This window comes from Corvus hawaiiensis, chromosome 1, assembly GCF_020740725.1.
Source record: "Corvus hawaiiensis isolate bCorHaw1 chromosome 1, bCorHaw1.pri.cur, whole genome shotgun sequence".
Classification (NCBI taxonomy): domain Eukaryota; kingdom Metazoa; phylum Chordata; class Aves; order Passeriformes; family Corvidae; genus Corvus; species Corvus hawaiiensis.
In genome coordinates, this window is record NC_063213.1 from 86417651 (window position 1) to 86436899 (window position 19249).

General features: G+C 38.4%; 1 protein-coding gene across 16 annotated transcripts in view; it reads right to left on the reverse strand.

The window, feature by feature from the left end:
* Positions 1-19249, reverse strand: part of COBL (cordon-bleu WH2 repeat protein) — a 206425-nt gene that overhangs the window by 31444 nt on the left and 155732 nt on the right. For 15 of the 16 annotated variants that reach the window (XM_048312776.1, XM_048312749.1, XM_048312734.1 and 12 more), the window contains one exon: positions 17205-17375. The exons of the other annotated variant lie outside the window; for it this stretch is intronic. In XM_048312776.1, the coding sequence (XP_048168733.1) occupies positions 17205-17375 (171 nt within the window). The remainder of the gene's footprint in view (positions 1-17204; positions 17376-19249) is intronic. 16 annotated transcript variants of the gene reach the window in all.

The following is a 19249-nucleotide window of genomic DNA, read 5'->3' on the forward strand; positions in this document are numbered from 1 at the left end:
AGTTATTCTCACTGCAAACTCTGCAAACAAAACTAAATCCATTCCTTTACATGCTCACCAATAACAAAAATTAAAAGACTCACAAAGGACATGTCTCACCAGACACATCATCAGAAAGGTACAAATGGAGTGTTATTAGTTACACCCTGTGAATCTTCAGCATTTCCATAGTCAATCCCAAACTAATGACAATTACCTTAGCTAGGTATACTCTCCTATGGTTGAAAAATAAATGCAATGTGGACTCATTTAACCTTCCTTATGAATTTGAGGTAGTTAAGCACTTCCCTTGAGGTTAAACTTGACTGTTGTTAGTTGATATCACAACAGAAGAGTATTGTAACTTTCGCAAAAGCTTTTTTGGCAATGGAGTTTCCTACACCAAAGGCAATACAAGATAGGATCAAGGCAGGGAATGAGAACTGAAGAGTGTTCCAGTCCCTCCATTGTTTTTCCCATGTACAAGCAGCTGTGAAGATCTGTGCACTGTTTGCTTTTCCTTTCATACATACACTGCAAACGATTGTGAAGTCTCTCTCTCTCAAAACAACACTACCTAAAATGTCTGCTGGCTCTTGAAAGACTCAGAGAAAACTACCCCTGCAGGTAAAGGTCTGCTACCCTCTCCCATTTCAGACCTTTATTTTTACCACCTGCCAAACAAGCAAAGAAAAATTTCTGAACTAATGCAGCACAGGTTTTCAGACAGGGGAAGATCAGCATATTGGACTTTATTATTCCTATTTCTTTCCCACAATCCTTTCTTCAGTGACTGAAAAAGACTCTCTGACCTCTGCAAAGCCCATTTGACCTAGAATGCTGCTGCTATTGCTGAACTGCTTTTCATCCTCTCCTTTTTGGCACCCTCTTGAACCCACAAGCTTCTTGCTTTTATAAAAGCCTTGTTTGGACTCTCTAACAACTCTACATCGTAGCCAGTAACTAGCCTTCCTTATTCAAAGGGATCAGATGTCATAAAGTGACACAAAGAGTAAAATGCTCTTTGACAGAAAAAGGATCATGTGTCAAAGTAGATCCTTCCCTGATTAACTGGAGAACGTTGTCACTTGGCTTTGCGAAGGACAGACTTTAGAAAATTGATCAGTAGTGTGCGTTTTTAGTTTCCTTTTATACACAATAAAGTATGATGGGGAGAGTTTCACAACAGTTCCTGGTGTTCACTATCTGAGGTTAAAAGCAAGCTAGAATGATTCACAAGGTGATTTCAGGGCTCTAGATGGTCCCTTACTTCAGGTGAGGAGAGGGGCAGGGTGCCTAATCTGTGCAGTTCAAAAAGACTGCCAACAAGCAGACAACGTAGGTTAGAGGAGGAAGATAACACAGAAATACATTTAAGAGCAATTATAGATAGCTTCAAACTTGCACTTCATAAATCACCACGTGTACACTGGTAACATGCTGTGTTAAGTAACAGGGCTCTTTGGGGGTGTTTGCAGGACAGGAAAATCGAGATCTAAACCCAATATAATGAGCCTGGTGAAGAAATAACTCACTCTCCCTGTTTTGCTGGGAATTATTAGTCTTAAGTGATAGATTTGGCCAATCTGCATCCTTTTCAGAGGTGGTCAGCTTCCACCAAGCATGCTGCAGCATCTAAACAAATGGACTGTGAAGGCGATTTTCATGAGCCACCTTAGAGAACACACTCTATAAAATTGCTTGAAAAGTATATGCAGTGTAATGATTAAAACCAGAAATGATTAGTGTACCTATGCAATAAAACAATGTTTTATTAGGTGATTTTTAAGACCACAGAAAAAAGGCCATTTGCTCAACTTTTCTTTTTAAACTTTGCCATCTTTTTCCTCTTGTGCACTCTGTATCAATTCATTCTCTTCCTTAGTTTGTTAACAATTCCATAAAATCTCTACTGCAGTTTCGTATTTATAGCATAATCCCCAGCAGAAAACTATAAAACACTTTTGCATTGTAATTATCCTTTCCTTCCCCAGCAACTGGCTGCCAGCAAGCTCAGCAAAGAAGAGACACAAAAACCCAACCCTAAACCGAGCACACATACACATATGTACAGGCACCCTTGTGGGATTTAAGGGCTCTTTCCATAGTACAGAGACACCACTCTACTCACAGTTGTACATTTATTTCTAATTAAAAGTGATTGGAAGGGTGGAAGAGAATCAGGTCAATCTGTAATAATCTATTACTGAAACCATTAGGTATTACACACATACAAATAAAAAATTTTGAACAGTTGCCTTCTATTTTTGGGGACAAAGTATACTTGTTTTGGGCACAGAAGCAATTCTACTGAGAACTGCTGCACAAATGAGAAAAAAACCCTTCCTATCAATGCAGACTTACTAGGCAGTAATGGCAACAAATACTGGTTTTGTGTAATACCTAAAGCTAATAGTGAACTACAGGCTGTAGTGATGGTTAACAAAATGGGATTTCATCACTCTTGCAGAACCCTCCAGTTCCCCCATCAGTGCATCCATCGTTTTCCCTTACATCTCTCTCTCTTTTTATAGAATAGTACCTATAGTATAATCTGAAGTCAGACAGAGCCCCGAGAAAATTTTGTGAACAAACCACCTCTCTAACTTACAATTAAATTGGCACAAAACAACTCCATTTAATTGGCCAAAACATACTTCAGCCAAACCACCAATAATGTAAATACCTACACAGAAGATTTTCAGCAGCTAGCTCCAGATTTAGATATGAAAACATTTTCATACACCTCTACAGTATAAAGACACAAAGATTTACTCTGACCTTTTTAGATGTATATTAACTGACTCCTCTTGGACCTCCTGATCAGTGAAATACTTGCTTTCTTCTCCAAGAGGCTTTTTCAATAAACTTGGGCCGGTGGTTTACTTTGGCAATTATATTTCCAGAAATATTTTAACCTAGAAGAGCATGTTTCTTTTCTGAGTTTAGTTATTACACATTTTACTGCACATACACACTGGATTACTCTGCTATCATATTTCTCAGGGCTGTAAGACATCCAATTATGTCAATAAAAGCATATACCTGGTGAGAGACTAATTTGAGTACGTGAACACTTCTTGTCACTAAAACAGTGTGCCTTCTGAACAGTCTGCCCAGTAAAGAAAAAATTATTCTTGCAGGGAAGAAAACTGAGGGCTGGAGTACCTAAATTATCTCCCTGGAGTTCTTGTGTGATACCCTCCGCAAGGGCATTGTACCATTTTTAAAGGATGTTTCCTAGGCCCTTTGAAGACCAGACTCCCGTGCTTGGACGAGGGCAAACCAAGAGCAGTGAGGCCAGGAGAGTGCAAGCCAATCACACTCAGCACCTAAAACACTGCCACGCACCCCTGGGTCTCCACTAGCAGGAAACAGGCACACACATGCTGCAGAGGCCCATAAGGGCAATTGGTTTTACAGAATTATAGCAAGAGATGGACTTCTTCTTCAGTGACACAGACATAGCCAAGCAACCACAGCATGGGACAAGAATCAAATGCAGGGAGGGTATCATGACTGCAGAGGAGGGCCATGAAGATGATCCGAGGGCTGGAGCACCTCTCCAGTGGAGACAGGCTGAAAGAGCTGGGTTTGTTCAGCCTGGAGCAGAGAAGGCTCTGGGGAGGCCTCATAGCACCTTTCAGCTCCTTGAAAAGGGGCCTAAGAAGAGAGCTGGAGAGGGACTTTTTACAAGGGCATGCAGTGATAGGACAAGGTGGAATGACTTTAAGCTGGAAGAGGGTGGGTTTAGATTAGACATTGGGAAGAAATTCTTCATTTTGACACTGCAACAGGTTGTCCAGAGAAGCTATGGATGCCCCATCCCTAGAAGCATTCAACATCAGGTTGGATGGGGCTTTGAGCAACATGGTCTAATGGAATGTATCCCTGCCCAGAGCAGGGGTGTTAGATGATCTTTAAGGTCCCTTCCAATCCAAACCATCGTATGGTTCTTTGATTCTATGAACTCCACACTCCATACATGAAGTTACCTTTTCTGGCAATGCACACTGAAGCTCTCCCCGGGAGCCTAGTAAGAAGAGGAATATCAGACAAGTAGAGAACAAAGTGCTCACAGAAGAGCACTGCTCTCATGCCACCACTCCTCTTTGACAGAAGACGGACTACATCAGATTATTTCAGACATAAGCAGAGATAGAAAAACTTAAGTCAGAGCTGAATTTGGCCTGCTCTTCCACAGTCCTCTTGTGAAGTCAATTATCTCATCAATCATGCTTTGCCCTGGGGCTCTCTTTCCCTATTAACTTCAAAAAATGCAAACATGCAAGAGCAGTAACTGGATGTTACGCTTTGTACTGATTTGTGGATAGTAAAATGTTAATGGCAGTGCCATCTCTGGTGCTCTGGTGAACAATAGCCTGATGCAAGAAATGGGTCATCATCTGAACGCCCACTTGGAAAAAATTTCCCCCTTTCATTTTATGTGCTGTTAGTATCAGATCCTGCTTCCTCTGCAGCAGTTAGGTTTTGCCCCTGACTTCAATGGCAGCAGGATCAGACCGTTCACTGATTAAAATGCAAAGCTGCAGATATCTCCTGCATGGGATGAATCCCCACAGGGAAAATTTGTCTGCATTTTTATTCATGTGAAGCATTTTAAGGCTTTCATTTACACAGTTCATTCAATAATAATGTGCATGCTGTATAATGGGGTACCTGATTAAGCATGCTTAAGTGCTTTGCTGGAGCAGGGCCATTTCTAGAATTTGAAGATTTGCTATGATCACACCCTCAAAACAGGCAAGCTAGTTTGGGGAATTTTTCACCTGAGTTAATGGGCTTAAATAGGAGCAGCATAAAAGGGGGAAATTTGGAATGTCTTTGAGTTTCTTTCTTTTTAGCCTCAGTTCCTCCTCAGTTTAGGCTGAGAAGGTCACCCTGGTTTAGGTTTTAAGTTTGTCTATGAAACCCTCCAGTAACTTTTAAACTGGCTACCAGCTTCTCCTGAATGAGTCAGGAAGAATAACAGTCTGATGTTCAGTTCCAGATGTTTATAATAAAGAGGTAGGACAGAGCACAGAGACTTTCTTCATGTGTTGACATAAAAGCTCATTCTCTATAATTTACCAGGGATACTGAGGGAAGGATGTTATGAACAATAGCAAAACTGCAACTCCAAGCATGGTGGGGTTTAGATATCAGAGAACTCAGTCATTAATGCAGAAGTTCAAAAGAAATGCTTAAGGAATTGATGGGGTCTGGAGGAAGAAAATAAGAAAACAAAGAAGAAAGAAAGAAAGAAAAAAGGGAAAAGTTCTCAAATCCTAACATCCATTTTGGTTTTGAAAAGCAAGAACCTCAAGCTCCTGTGATTTTCATCTTCATCTACTTTTTCCCTTTTTTATTCATTATTGCCCTCTCTCTTTCCTGTTCTTATCCCTAATTAAAAAACCAAAATGGCAATTAAAAAAAAAACAAGGCACCTTCTCTTTTAAACTCCAAAAACCCAGTTAATTTCTTTTCCTAAAACCACTACACAAGGAGTGTGTTTGGAAAATTTTTTAGCAGGTGTGACTGGCCACTGCTCTACTTTGTACAGTACAGTTTGTACAGTAATGCTCAAACATTACCTTAATTCTCCTGATTGCTCATAATTTCAGCATGGTATTATAAAAGTCTCCACTCACCTTAGAGCGGCCCCTATCAAACCAGCACAGAATCAAGCTGGTGGTTTGTTATTACTCTTCCCATTACAGCATGCAAGTCTAAAGATTTCTGTCTCAATTGCTTTCAGCCTGCTAATTTTCTCACAGGCACTAATTTAAGTCTGTGGAAAAAACCGCAAGGAGTTTCCCTGTGCAAGGACTTTTTTGTGTAAAAGAATGCAATCGATACATTGCCAAAGCCTTGTATTATGAACATGTATTTAATGTACTCTGAAAGTGAAGAAAAGCCTTTTTAGTACAGTCTGTGTCCTTTGTAAGAGCAGGCTGAAGACAAATGATTTTATTTCAGGAACATCTGAATCCCATTGATTAGCATGATGAATACAGAACAGGAAAGCTGCCAGGTACAGAGGAAGCTGGGCATGTCCACAAGGCAGTGGAGCAAACAAGCAAATTACAGTATATGCATGCTTTTTTTTTTTTTTTACCCAAATGTTTTCATTTGGAAAACTTGGAGACTTAAACCTCTAAGTTTCTTTAACTGACTGGTCAGTTAATCAGCATATTGCCCTAATTCTCTGAAGGCAAGCAGAGAAGAGTTTTAGAAGTGAAAAAATACCATTTTAAACTGTAAGTAATCAATAAAATAGTCACATACATTACATTTAATTGGGATAAGATCTCTTCTGGAAAAAAAAAAAAAAAGATGTTGCTTATTTTAGGGGAGAACGGTGGCATAAGTTTTACTTAGCAAAAAATAATTATGTCACTCCTAAGCATTGATTTAACACGTCTGAGACTGGTAGTACCCAAAAAGGTTTCAGAACAAAACCAAGATACCAATACATTCATGCAGTAGACCCCAAAGTGTCATCTACTTCCAACACCACCAGTAAGTTATATAGGGTGGCCCTTTACAGTCTTTGGCAGTCCACTGTGAGGTTTTCTGGAGAACAAGTCCCGTAACAGTTTGTTTGCCTTCCAAAATGCTCCATCTTTTACAAGTAAAAGTTAAGTAAACAAAGCTCTTATCTTGAACTTGAAGCCAGTAATTATTTTTTTCATACAATCTTTACAATTCTTATATATTTCATCATAATTTTTATGTTTTAAGAAGTATATTCATTCAGGTCTGTTGAATGAAACATGAAACATGACTGTTTCATCCATAGACACACCTTAAAAATAGAGCTGTTGCATGTTTCCATAAGTTTAGAAAAAAAAGTTGAAACTATTTCTGCATGAAGTTTTATGCTTTTACAAACTGTAAAAATATTTCCCTTTTAGTTTTTAACTTTCTGTCAAGTGAAAAAATTGAGAAAAAAAACAAACATGGAGGAGAAAAGAAAAACGCTTACCAACATGTTTTAAAAATCAGAAATCAATAACAATTTTTATTATATGTTTGAAGTAGAAATATTAGTTGTTTTGTTTGCTCTAACAAGTAAGCAGATAATCCCCTACCAGTCTTTCGCTGTTTACGGGAGGGCACCATATATTTAGAAACTTTATTTTCACCTTTCAATCACAACAGTCTTAGAAGAAAAAAATTGTATTTGTCTGTTATAGTGCTCCTTTCTCGTTCTTTCCTCCATCTTCTTTTGTTTTAGGTCATTGTCCTCCATTACACCCCACCTTTGCTTATGGTTAGAAAGTAATTATTTTATCCATGCCAGGAACCAATTATGGAATCCACAAAACGAGCTGACAAAAGAAACGCTCTCTCTGCTCTCAGCCTTTTGTTCCCTCATGCCCGAAAACCCAGAAGTGAATGTCCATGGCCAGAATTCTCAGTTTCTTAGAAGAAAGTAGGCAGGCATTTTAGTCAGTGTTTACTGACTTAGAAGTGGTAATAGGAAAAACTGCGTATGAGCATCTCTAAGGATGGAAAAGCACTTTGGTATGAGAATCATCACCTACCTGGAACAGAGAAAAATTTTCAACAGTTTGTTTACTGTAACTCCTTGAGCATTGCCTGTGTTTGAATCAGTACAATCTGGCACTACAAATGCCACTTCAAATACCAACCTTCCAGTTAGATTTGGCCCATACCTTATGTGTAAACCTGGCATAACTTCAAATTCACACCCAGGATGAACACTGACACACACACACACTTGTACCACATGCATGTATTTGGTTGAACACAGATGTTTAGACCTGCTTGTTGCGGATAAAGTGTGAGCTGCTCTATGTGTATGGGCATGATGACTTCCTCACATTCCACCATACAAGGGCAGCAGAGTGTGTCCAAGATGCCACTCAAGTATTAACAGTACAGTTCTGGTAGTTAAAAATGCTCTTATTTTGACTAAGGAAGAAGAAAAAAGGGAATTTTGTTTCACTTGGAAGAAACATTCACAGCTTATCCACAGACCACTTGGATTGCAAAGCTGGTCTGCAAGGGAATTAGAGGAGAAATGCCTTGACATTCAGTCAGGATGGGAAAAGGGAAGACCAGGTTTATTCCACACTACAGGAAATAGGTAAATAGCTAGTTAAAAATCTAAATACCAGGAAATGAGGCTAGAAAGACTATTTCATTTACTGGGGTCCAGTCCCATACTTATGTAACCAGGAAACATTTTCTTTGATTATTCAAAGTGAGTGTGCTCCCTTACAGTCAGACTGACTTCTCTGCCTCAAAGTCTGCAAAATAACAACTTTTATTTCCAATACAGGCAGGCAGCATAGTGTAAGGAATGTAAGGGGATACAAAATACCCCCACTTTCCAATCAGTGTTTCCTGTACCCAGGACTCAGACTCCTTCCTTAGAACTTTCTCAAGGCATGACAAAATGAAGCAGATCTGGTGACCCAAATTTACAATTTTCTTATTAGAACTGAACAGAAAAAAAAATTTTTTCATGTTCAGGGTACATTTAAGGAATAGAAAGGACTCAGTGGTTGATACCCGTTCCGTATGTTACCAGCTTCTGGAGTCATTCATTCTTTCTTTTGCCTTGGTGCTTTCAACAGTCATTTACTACTTGGAGCCAGGGCACTACAGAAGAATATGCAATAAGAAAGGAAGAAAATAGGGGATTCTTGCAAAGAAATATACAAGATCACCTTTCACCTCATCCACCTCAGCAAAAATCAGCATTTATTACCTGTAAGCTCTTCTGGATAAACAAAGAACTAATTATGTCACTTTTTGTTTTGTCAACTTCTTATGAATTTTAGCAGTGGACTTCTCTACCCATGGAGCTGCTACAGCAGAAGCTTGTGAACAAGAAGTGTGTAAACAGAGACAGCAATTTTGTTTCACTGTCGTTGAGGGGGGAGTCCATAGTTTTGCAATGACATCAGAAAACAACATAGCTGTAATTTCCGAGGGATGGAATAAGTTCCATTCTGTTTTCTAAAATAACATGTATTTTTGTATGGAACGTTAAATGGTGCCTACTGCATGTACTAAATATATATTGAGAGTCATGGTAGTGACTGGAAGCCAAGCTCAGAAGACAGAACTGCTGTCATACATACACACACAGAGCCCAGCTCTCAAAAAAAGGCACTTTTATACTGGAACAGAACAATAGAGAGGGCTTAAACTGGCTGTAAACATAAATGATGAGGGTATGAGAATCATGACCACAGATTTTACTTTAAAAAAGCATAATAAAGGGACAGATGATGGGCATGTGATAGATTGGATGGCCATACATTTAATAAACAAATGCATCATAAGTCTTTGCACTTTATCATACAATTTGAACTGGATGATTTCTCTACCCATCATTCTCCCATGGCACTTACTGGAGCACTCTACATGCCATGGACAGCTTTAAATAATTCCAGTTGAAAAACAACAAGAAGAGAAATATTTCCTTTTTCCATTCACATATTTAGAATATTTTTTTCCATATTTTACCTGCCCAGAATAATTTTCAGTGCTGGACCAGTAGCACATTTTCTGAAGACAAAAATGGAACGAGTTCAAAGTTTAGTATTACTCTACAGCCTTGTCATTAGAAAAGGGGAAAAAATCCATCTGCCCAGTAAGAAAGATAACATTCATTTCAATCCTCAAAGATTCCAACTGTAAGAAAAAAAATGAAAGCATTACATGTAGAAAAGATATTTAAGGATGTTTTGAGAATCAGGGATTTTAGTCTCTGAGTGACTGGATTGCTGAAAATGAAGTAATTTGTCTGTGAAAGAAGATGGGTACTAAACTGATCTGGTCATGATTTTAAAATTCTAAGACTCAAGCTGATTAAATCCACCAGGCAGAACACAGTCTTTCTATACTGGTACTAAACCTGACCTGCTCCTATGCACTTACGCATAGTTTCAAGCACGTATACCAACCACATGCACTACCTACCATTTCCACAGCTGCCATAGATACAGAGGAAATATCCATGCAATATAATAGGCAACCCAATATGCCACCATCCTCTGAGAAAGCCTGGAGAAGAGATTTGAGCTTGCATCTGGAAGACGCCATTGCAGTGGCATCACCTGAAAATGTAATTTTATCTTAATTTTCTTATTTGTGATGAAACTGATTTTAAAAAAATCTAAAAACAAAATGTATTTTTTCTTTTTAGTTGCAGAAAAAAACCGACTCCAAAAAACTAAAAACTGAAAAACTTTTTGTAAGTGTGAGATCTATCAGGTTAAAATTCACTTTTAGCGTTATTCTTGCTTGCTCTCTACTGTGAATCTGGGACAACACCGGCTCCCTCTGGTGACCAATGTACAAAAGGATTTCAGTAAAATCTTGTGCACCGCGAAGCTTAATCAGTTTCTAGTTCACTGGATTTCGTACGAGTTGAGAAAATTCATCAGAATAGGTTTAATCATAAATTATACCTCTGTCCTTATTCCCTAAGAGCACTGAATGTCACTGACATTGGAGCTGTATGACAGGAATTCGTTTTGATTTATAAGTTACCCCTGCATTTATTTGTCCTCCAGAAATGGCTCAATGGTATTTTCCATTTTTTTGGATTGCTTATTTGATTTTCACCCCAGATATCTTAACTTGAAGGACAGCATTTGAACAAGGCTGTTTGGCAATACAGAAAAATCCTGATTATATTAAATGTGTTGCTTACTAACTCTGGTAATAGCATTCTGGTGAAAAACTGTATTCTAGTAGTCTATTTGTTACCAACTTCTCCATGTCACTCTCACTACCCTTCCAATGTCTCCAAGATTAAAATAAAAGGAGTAAAACCAAGCCAATGTCCTTTCATATCACTGCTAACCTAAGACTCCATCAAACAGATGGAGACCTAAACTGATACTCCTTCCTGTTATTGCACATGACAGAAAAACTCATTCTCTTTCAGAAGCCAGGTTGAGGAGCCCTTACAAATCCTGAGCTGAAGCTTGGAACAAACAGGAATTCCCCAACTGTACCTCAGGGCTGAGCTGTTGCTCATGAACCAACTCCCAGTGAGTTCCCAGTCCTGCAATCGTGCTTTGCTTAAGCCCTTTACCTCCTTGCACACATGATATTATGAATTAACAGTTCTGAGACTGAGTACTGACTCAGATACACTGAGTATCTGTGCCATTCCACTCCACAGATTTGGATTTCATGAGTGTCACTGAAAGTTTTTTCTGACACCATGTACAGTACTGCGAGGTTTCAAACTATGCTAATGTCACAGTATAATTTCTTAAAACTAGGATGATTTCTTGTAAAGATGCAAAAAAATTTTCTTCTATTTTTTTTGTAAGTTCTGTTTAATAGTATACACGTACCTGTAACTTATGAAATCATAATAAACAAAGGATATGAGTGAACATAAGCAATGATTTTTTTTAAAATCCTGAAAGGCAGAGCTGGCTAGCTTAAGCTGGTCTTTAAAATATTTTATCTAGGATTTCACAAAAAGTGTTAATTCCCACAAACATACTTTAGAGGTAAATTTTGCATTTTAATAAAAGAAAAGGTAAATTAAGTATAAATAATGAACTTTTTGAGTTTTCACCTACAGCTTTTAAGAGCTTGAGGAGGCTACCTGAAGAGACTGCTTTTCATAGGAAACATGCCAGCAATGGGGAGAAGAGCCATAGCTGTATCCTTTCAAAGCAAGGAAATTTTTTCTTTAAAAATGTGATTTTCTTGCAAACTTGTGCCACCTTTCAGCGAAAATGGTGTCAATGGAAAGAACTGCTTTGACACTACACAGTATGTTGTACTCAATATAAAACACTTTGTTTCACCACTTCATTACTTTTACCCTAGTCTGAACTCCATGGGCCAGGTAACTCTAGAGTTACAAATAGGATGTAATAGAGTAATGAGAATGGGTAAATTAGGTTCTTAATCTTCACATTGTGAACATCTACTTGTTTTTTTTTTTTTTTAAGAGAAGACTTACAATTAAACTATTGTCCTGTCTTAAGAAGGTATTACAAAGTACCTGGCAGCTCAGAGAGTTCAAATCTACTCCACTTTTATTAGAAGACCCTTAGGGTACTAAGTATACTTTTCTAAAGCATCACTTAAAACTTATTAACTACATGTCATATTTGTATTAAAAACTGTCAAACCCCATTTTAGTCATATTTCATATTATTTGTAGTAATGCTTTGCTTTCTTATTCTCCATTTTGCCTACCTGGAAAGGATTCAAGATTAACATGATTATTTGCTTGAGGGTAAAACAATAATTTTTCATCATTTAAATCAGAGTTATGTATTGCAAGTCACTCATTTAAATAACATGAATGTCTTAAAGCACAGTACATGCGAGGTCAGAATAGTTCTGGGTGTGTGCACCATTACATTTCAACTCATAAAGCCTATGTTTGTAGTTCAGGATTATTAAAAATATATGTCTTATGGGCCGTTCTCATGAAGAACTTCCTTCAGTACAAAGAAGATTTTGCTAAGTACAAACTTATATATGATATTTTAGTTAAAACTCACTGACTGTTCCTAGTACAAGTGCAAAAAGGAGACTTGTGGAACGAGATTTCTGTTGAGCAAACAGTGTTTGCATTTTTTGTTACAGAAATAGAACACACACCTTGATTTCCACAGGATGTCTCCAGCATCAAGATAAAATTACTCATATTAAGCATCAGGATGAAAGCAGAAGTAAAGAATATGAATCAGTGCATTTGGTATTGGTTCTTGGTATTCCTTTTAAGCCCCTTATAGATGCAACAGATCTTCCTGTTTCTTTTTTTCTTGACAGCTTGATTGATAGCCAAGATATAGAAAGAATCTTGCACTTCAACTTGACTAGGCCATGCCCAGTTCTAGTTTTGTTTCAAAGGAACAAAATAGATGCAATAAGAGGAAGATAGAACAATAGAGAATACAAAATTTTATACTTAAGAGTAATAGAAAGAAAAAACAATGTTTTTAGAAACTTTTCATTAAAATTTTTAACAATATGAAAAGTAAGACACCCTGTCCCAAACCTACACTCTTTTGCAACATCCAATCAAATTGAACCATGGCTCAAAATAAAGAGAATCTTTTGGAGAAGAATGACAGATAATTTTTCTGAGGCTGGTATACAGATTTATATAACACACCATTCAGTTCTGGAGCATACATCTCACAAATGAGTATGAACCACAGCCAAAAATAATCAATAGTAATTAAAAGAGAATGTGCGAGTTTAAAAAGACAAGAAGCCAAAATCTCAGTCAGAAAAAGAGGGGTTTTTTTTCCAGCTGGGGAGGAAGGAAGGCAACAGAAGAATCAGGGTAGCAGAGGCAACAGGAGGTTCAGAAGTATGAAGGTCATAGGAGGAGAGGCAAGGTCTGTCAGACACGCTTGGAGTATGAAGGGAATGATGCACAACAGTAAACTGTTGGGGGAAAAGAGTAAAAGAATAAAATTGTAAGTATTGTGTAGGTCAGTGAGAAGAATGGCTAGCATGCTCAGTAACATTAAAATATCAGATGCCCAAAGGAGGTGTAGGTGCATGGGCACGTGTGTTAAAATTTGGAATCCCACAGATGCCCTGAGACTGACTCCCCGGATTCATGTGTAAGCTAACTCAATCCTAACAGCACAAGACCTACTGATATACAGTATGTCTATGAATTCTGCTTTACCTGACCTGAATTTTAATTCTCCAGAAGGTGCAAGATAGATGAGACTGGAGATTCAACTTCATTCTTTAGCCTCAGATTGCCTGAATGAGTAAAAATAGTGAGGGCAATGAAAGCCTCCTAAGCCACACCTGCAGGTGTTCTTGCTTTAAAGACCACCTCTAAGGAAGAAAAGGCTGGGTCACTTGACACGTGCCTTATGAAGCAGTGTACCATGACAAGCCAGCAAAACTCCCTGCATAGCAGCCCTCAGCTCTCAACTGATTTAGAGTCACATGTAAGAGAGTGAAGTTTCCTCTGTTCCTCTTGAACCCATTTTTGGTTCAAGCTAACAAAACCCAAGTCTTAGAATCTAGCCCTGTGAAAGACTAGATATATATCTAAGGTGACTGAAGAAATACGACTGAACTTCTTGTGAAACTGTCATTGCCTTTGTCAGCTGGCTTGTATTATCTGTTCACTCATCAGTGATATAATGAAAAAAAAATTAAAGAATAGATATAAGGCTCTTTTCTGTTCTCCTGGTTCCTTAAAATTAACCTGGTTTTATTCAACTGGTAGTATGTATGTCATTTACAGAAAATAAAATGCTTGTACCCACTCCTTCACCCCTTAAAAGCCATCCAATTAAGTGATGATTGACTATTTTGAACTATAGTTACAAACAAGGACAGGTTCAAATCAAGATTTCATTTCTTCAAAGACAGAGCACTTTCTGAAATTTACAAATCAATCAGTTGTCAAGCCCTTACCCAGTGTGAACCCTGAGAGCACTACTACTTATCCAGTGCCAGAGTAAAAATTTTAACTTCGGGATCTCACTCTACAAGGAGGTGAACTGTGTATTCTTTTTCATAGAGCTTTTCTTACTGCATATCATAATGATAGCTCGTAACTAGCCAAACAAAGAGCTGATCGTGGAGTTTCACAGGAATACTGAATTTACTCTAACGAGCTGGCTGACATTTCAAGGCAGCACGTTTCAGTTGTTTGTCTAGGTGCAGCAGCCTTTCACTATGTGCATTCTTTACCTCAGGTAAGTAGCACAGAGCTCACTGTCAACTCACGTATTGGGAACTCCACAGGCAATGTGACATAACCAAACACCATGCAACAATCTCCATCTCTGCATTCCCAAAGTACACTCAATCTTAGAATCAGGCTGTGAACAATCTGATTAGTAAGATAAGGAAGGAGAAAGGATCCCATAAACACATCGATTTAAACCTGCACACAACATGCAGCTAAGGTTCTACCAGACCAAATGTTAGTGAAACAGTCCGGTAATTAGAATAAAAAGATTTAAGAGCAAAAACTGTGAGGAACTTTTGTACTCTTGTTTATGGAAGAGATTCTTACCATTTGATACAGAAAAGCTGAAGTATCTTATTCATACTCATGAATTACTTACACTCCACATAAGTTTGGGAAACTCAGTGAAGAGTGATGGCCACCACTCTCTATGAAATGAAAATCCCTCAACACGTGTTTCCCAGAGCACAAGGAGACAACTGTGAGGGAGGGAGGGAGGAAGGACGGAAGAACAGAAGGAAGGAAGGAAGGGTGAAGGACAGTCCCTTCACAGACGGTGGCAGATCAAAAGGAGTGAGAATTTCAACTCCACATATCACAGAATTTCTAAATGGGAATTTTTTCTCGTGGAAGACATACTGCTGTTGACAGTCACCCACACAGCAAAGGAAGACCACAATCCTCATCACAGAAAGCTGTTTTGAGAATGACTTCAGAACATCCTCCTCTCCACCTTGTTCGATGAGAAAACACGTTTACTGAGGTTAGAGTTGGGAAGATCAAAAATTTTGTTGTTCTTTGAATCTACCACCCAAATCTTATTTGCACTGCTTGAGGCATTCTCAGGCAATAAAAGACATCATTGCAAAACCTTGTTCTTACACAGCTCAATCGCTACGGTATCTAAGCACCTTTCAGAGTGGCATTAGGCAATGTAATTAGCATCTGTCCTACATGCTGCTGTCTCTCATGGGTACATCTATACACACTTCTCTTGTGTAAATCTACACACTTATCTTTATCCAGCTAGGACATAGCATAATTACAGAGCTAAAACTTGTCGCTCTCCAACACTGATGCTTTAAGTCTAAAATCAGTACCCACTAAGCTCTTGCTCTCAGTAAATTGAGGATAATAAAAATGCATGTTTTGTTTCTATGTACAAGCTTCATTAAATCCTTTTGGCTGAGATACTATGTTTGTTTAAGAGCAAATTATCTCACTGATTAAATCAAGGCTGCATTGATTAAAGGGTATTTGATCAGCAAGGTAGATCAGGAAAGCATTGCAAAATTAACAGTGATAGAAAATCAAATGAAGCAGAAATATTAATGCAAAGAAGGCCACAATAGATTTTTAATAAAGAAAACATTGTAGGCAAGCTGATGGTATCTAGAACAAAAAGAAGATTTTAAGTATGATATGATTTCTGTGCATAAGCTGGTAAAGATGTCTTAGGGTTAATCCTCAGTAAGATTCATGTTTTCTGTTAGTATGATCTCCTTAATTTCCATCACTAGCTCCAATAAAACTTACCAATTGTATTTCCTCAGCACAGATTTGAAAAATATTGCTTTAGATTTAGCTGGTAATCAACAGCAAACACACCCACAATAATGTATCAGAGTAGCTGCAACCTGCAGAGTACTTTTGGCAAACATAAGGTCCTGGAAAGAGACCTTCTGTCAGATTAGCAGCTAATGGAGACATTTCTCTATCCCATGGTTAGGAGACACCCTCCTAGTCTTCAAAGGAAGTGCATCCATGAGATGTCATAACGTGCAGAGCTCTGCTGCTTTTATTGGCTCTACATGGGTGTGCAGGGCAATCTCACAGGGAACATAATACATGATCAAAGACTTGGATTGTGTACAAAGATTTAAAGGCAGTCAATGGATAAGCACGAAAAAGTAGCATGAAAACATGCTTTTCACAAGTACATGGGGACGTGGAAAATATTGTACTTCTTTGTCTGATAACTGTTATGCCCCAGGGTGAAGAGCACACAAAGGACTACCAAGAGATGCCAAGAAAGATGTACCCATTAGGACAGGATGGCCTTTAACAATATACAGCTCCTGTAAATGGTTTAATTTTCCTAAGGAGGATACTGGAGTTTTCAACCTAGACTGACAGACCCATTGACTCTCAATGGGACTTGTCTCTGGAGACAAAAAAATTGTTAGTACAGAAAAACAAACTTGGGGAATTAATACAAGACAACAGATTTTTTTTTTTTTCAGTTGAACAAAGCAAAAAAGCTTGATGGTTATTTTTAAATGCTTCTGTACAATGGCCAGGTATCACATGCAAAACTCTCTCGAAACAAGTGTTGATATTAGTTAGTTACAACTTGATATTAGTTAGTTACACTGCATTGGACATTTTGAAAGACAACAGGCTGGAAAAAGGGGGAAAAACAGACACAGATGTCTAGAGAGCAGAGAGGAAAGTCTGGAAAAGCTACCCCTGAGAGTAATCATCAAAAGAGTGGAAATGCAAATACAGATATTTTCAAACATACGTTTAGGTACCAGCTCTGTTGGTGCTGTAACATCTGCTTCTCTGTAACACACTGATGGATCCACAATGTCACTGCCAGGAGGAGGGTAAGGTGGGGGTGGGGGGATCACTAACTGGGGGGGACCACGAGTGGTGCCCCTAGGAGGCTTTTGTGGCACCTGCCATCCATCACCTACAGGGGGATCAATTAACTTGTTACTTCATTGCAAGATAATGATTGCTCTGTTTATTGTTATTTTTTTTAAATTACACATTGATTTTCCCTTACCCACATCCAAGGTCTCTCTGGATCTACTTCCGCTCTTATTTACATACAAATAATTAAGGCAGAAGGAAAAGGTGGGTCTTAAACCAACAGCAGTGGGACCAGAATTGAGCCCAGTACACACATGTACATTATAACTAACAGTTAAAATCACCGGTTTTGGCAGACATAAAGAAGGAGAAAAGTAGTTGAGTTAAATAAAAAAATTGAAAAAAAGCGGTGTAAGAAAATGTGAAAAATATGTTTTATTTTTATCTTCTGAAGTGTCAAACTGCCTGAGTTTGTTGACCTCTCAGATACTTTATATGACTGTTTTCCTGACTCTTCCTGAGAAAAAGAGGAAGATGCCTTAGGTCAGTATTTTGAAGTAGGTATCTTACAGGTTTTTCTGTTCTTTTTTTTTTGAGTTGGTTTTCATTATTTTGACATTGTAGAGAAGCAGATGATTAAGTTGTTTTATGCAAAACAGTGTTTGAAGCTATCAAAGGAAATGCCCATAACTTTGTCTGGGGGATTATTTCAACACTGTGTGCAATAACTAAACAAATACATGTGTCTTTCACTGTACTCTGTGAACCACTTGCAAAGTTAAAGAGCTGCTGCCAGTTTGTAGGGTACAGAACTTGAGCTACTGCTATTTGGAAAGCCCTTAGAGGCTGAAAGTACACTGAGGAACCACAACTACCCGCTCGTCCTGCTCTCATACCCTGCCTCAAGCATGTGGTCATTGCTGAACATGGATGCTGGCAGGGACAGATCTTTGGTCTGATCCATTCCTACACTCTCGGGCTTGTGCTTTGGGGCTGCTGAGAAGGGAAGCAGCACCAAGGGGGAAGATAAAAGATTAAACCATTATGATTTTTTACTTAGGAGTCACTAGCTTCCAGGGGAGTATCTTCCAGAGACACATTTTAACACTGGCAAATGTGCAAGCCCTTTTTTTACTGCTTTGAGGAAATTTGGCACAATACTTTGGTATCACAATAAATGATTCAGTATTGAATACTACAGTGAATTTCCCAGTTTGAGAATATTTTTGATAGGATCTTCTGCTTTGATTCACATGGCTAACTTGAGAGCTACATAGGTACCTTTAATACTTTTTCAATCATGTGGCTGACTATTTCTTGCAGCACGTTTTTCCCCTCACTGGAGTCTTGCTTTTTTCACAGCTTTTCTCTCATGCTTTCAGAGCCATCTGTGCTTTCTCATTGTTTTCTTGCAAGGGCCCCGAAGAGAGGCTGTTTTACCAACCCTCTCTGGCTGTAACATTTTTTCTTTTTAATGAACACATTCATTCAAGAAAGTAGCAGAAAACGAAAAGCACTGAAGACAGGGCTACTGTGGGACAAGTTCTTTGTCAGTGTAAAATAATAAGTCTCCATTAAAGCAAACGATACTACAGAATCCCACATGAGCAGAGTCTGGCCAGCAGGCACTTACGTACACAGTATTGAACAGACTAGAAGTACCTCTGCTATATCTCATCTGTAACATTTGAGCACCAATACAAAAAAAAAGAACACTTATAAAAAGTTAAAGCAACAAATGTCAGCAAAAAGTGACCAGCAGTAGGGCAAAGCATGAGAAGTGGTAGAGCGTGACATCTTTAGTGGCTAAAAGTAAGCCAATTTGCTGAAAACTTCTGTGTTATATGGCCCAGCAATAACATTGCCCTTAGAGAGTTTAAATAAGAGATGTCAATGGAGTCGAATATGTCACATGATAATGGACTCCTGCTGCTACATAAATGCTGAGGCATTAAATGTGAAGCATTTACT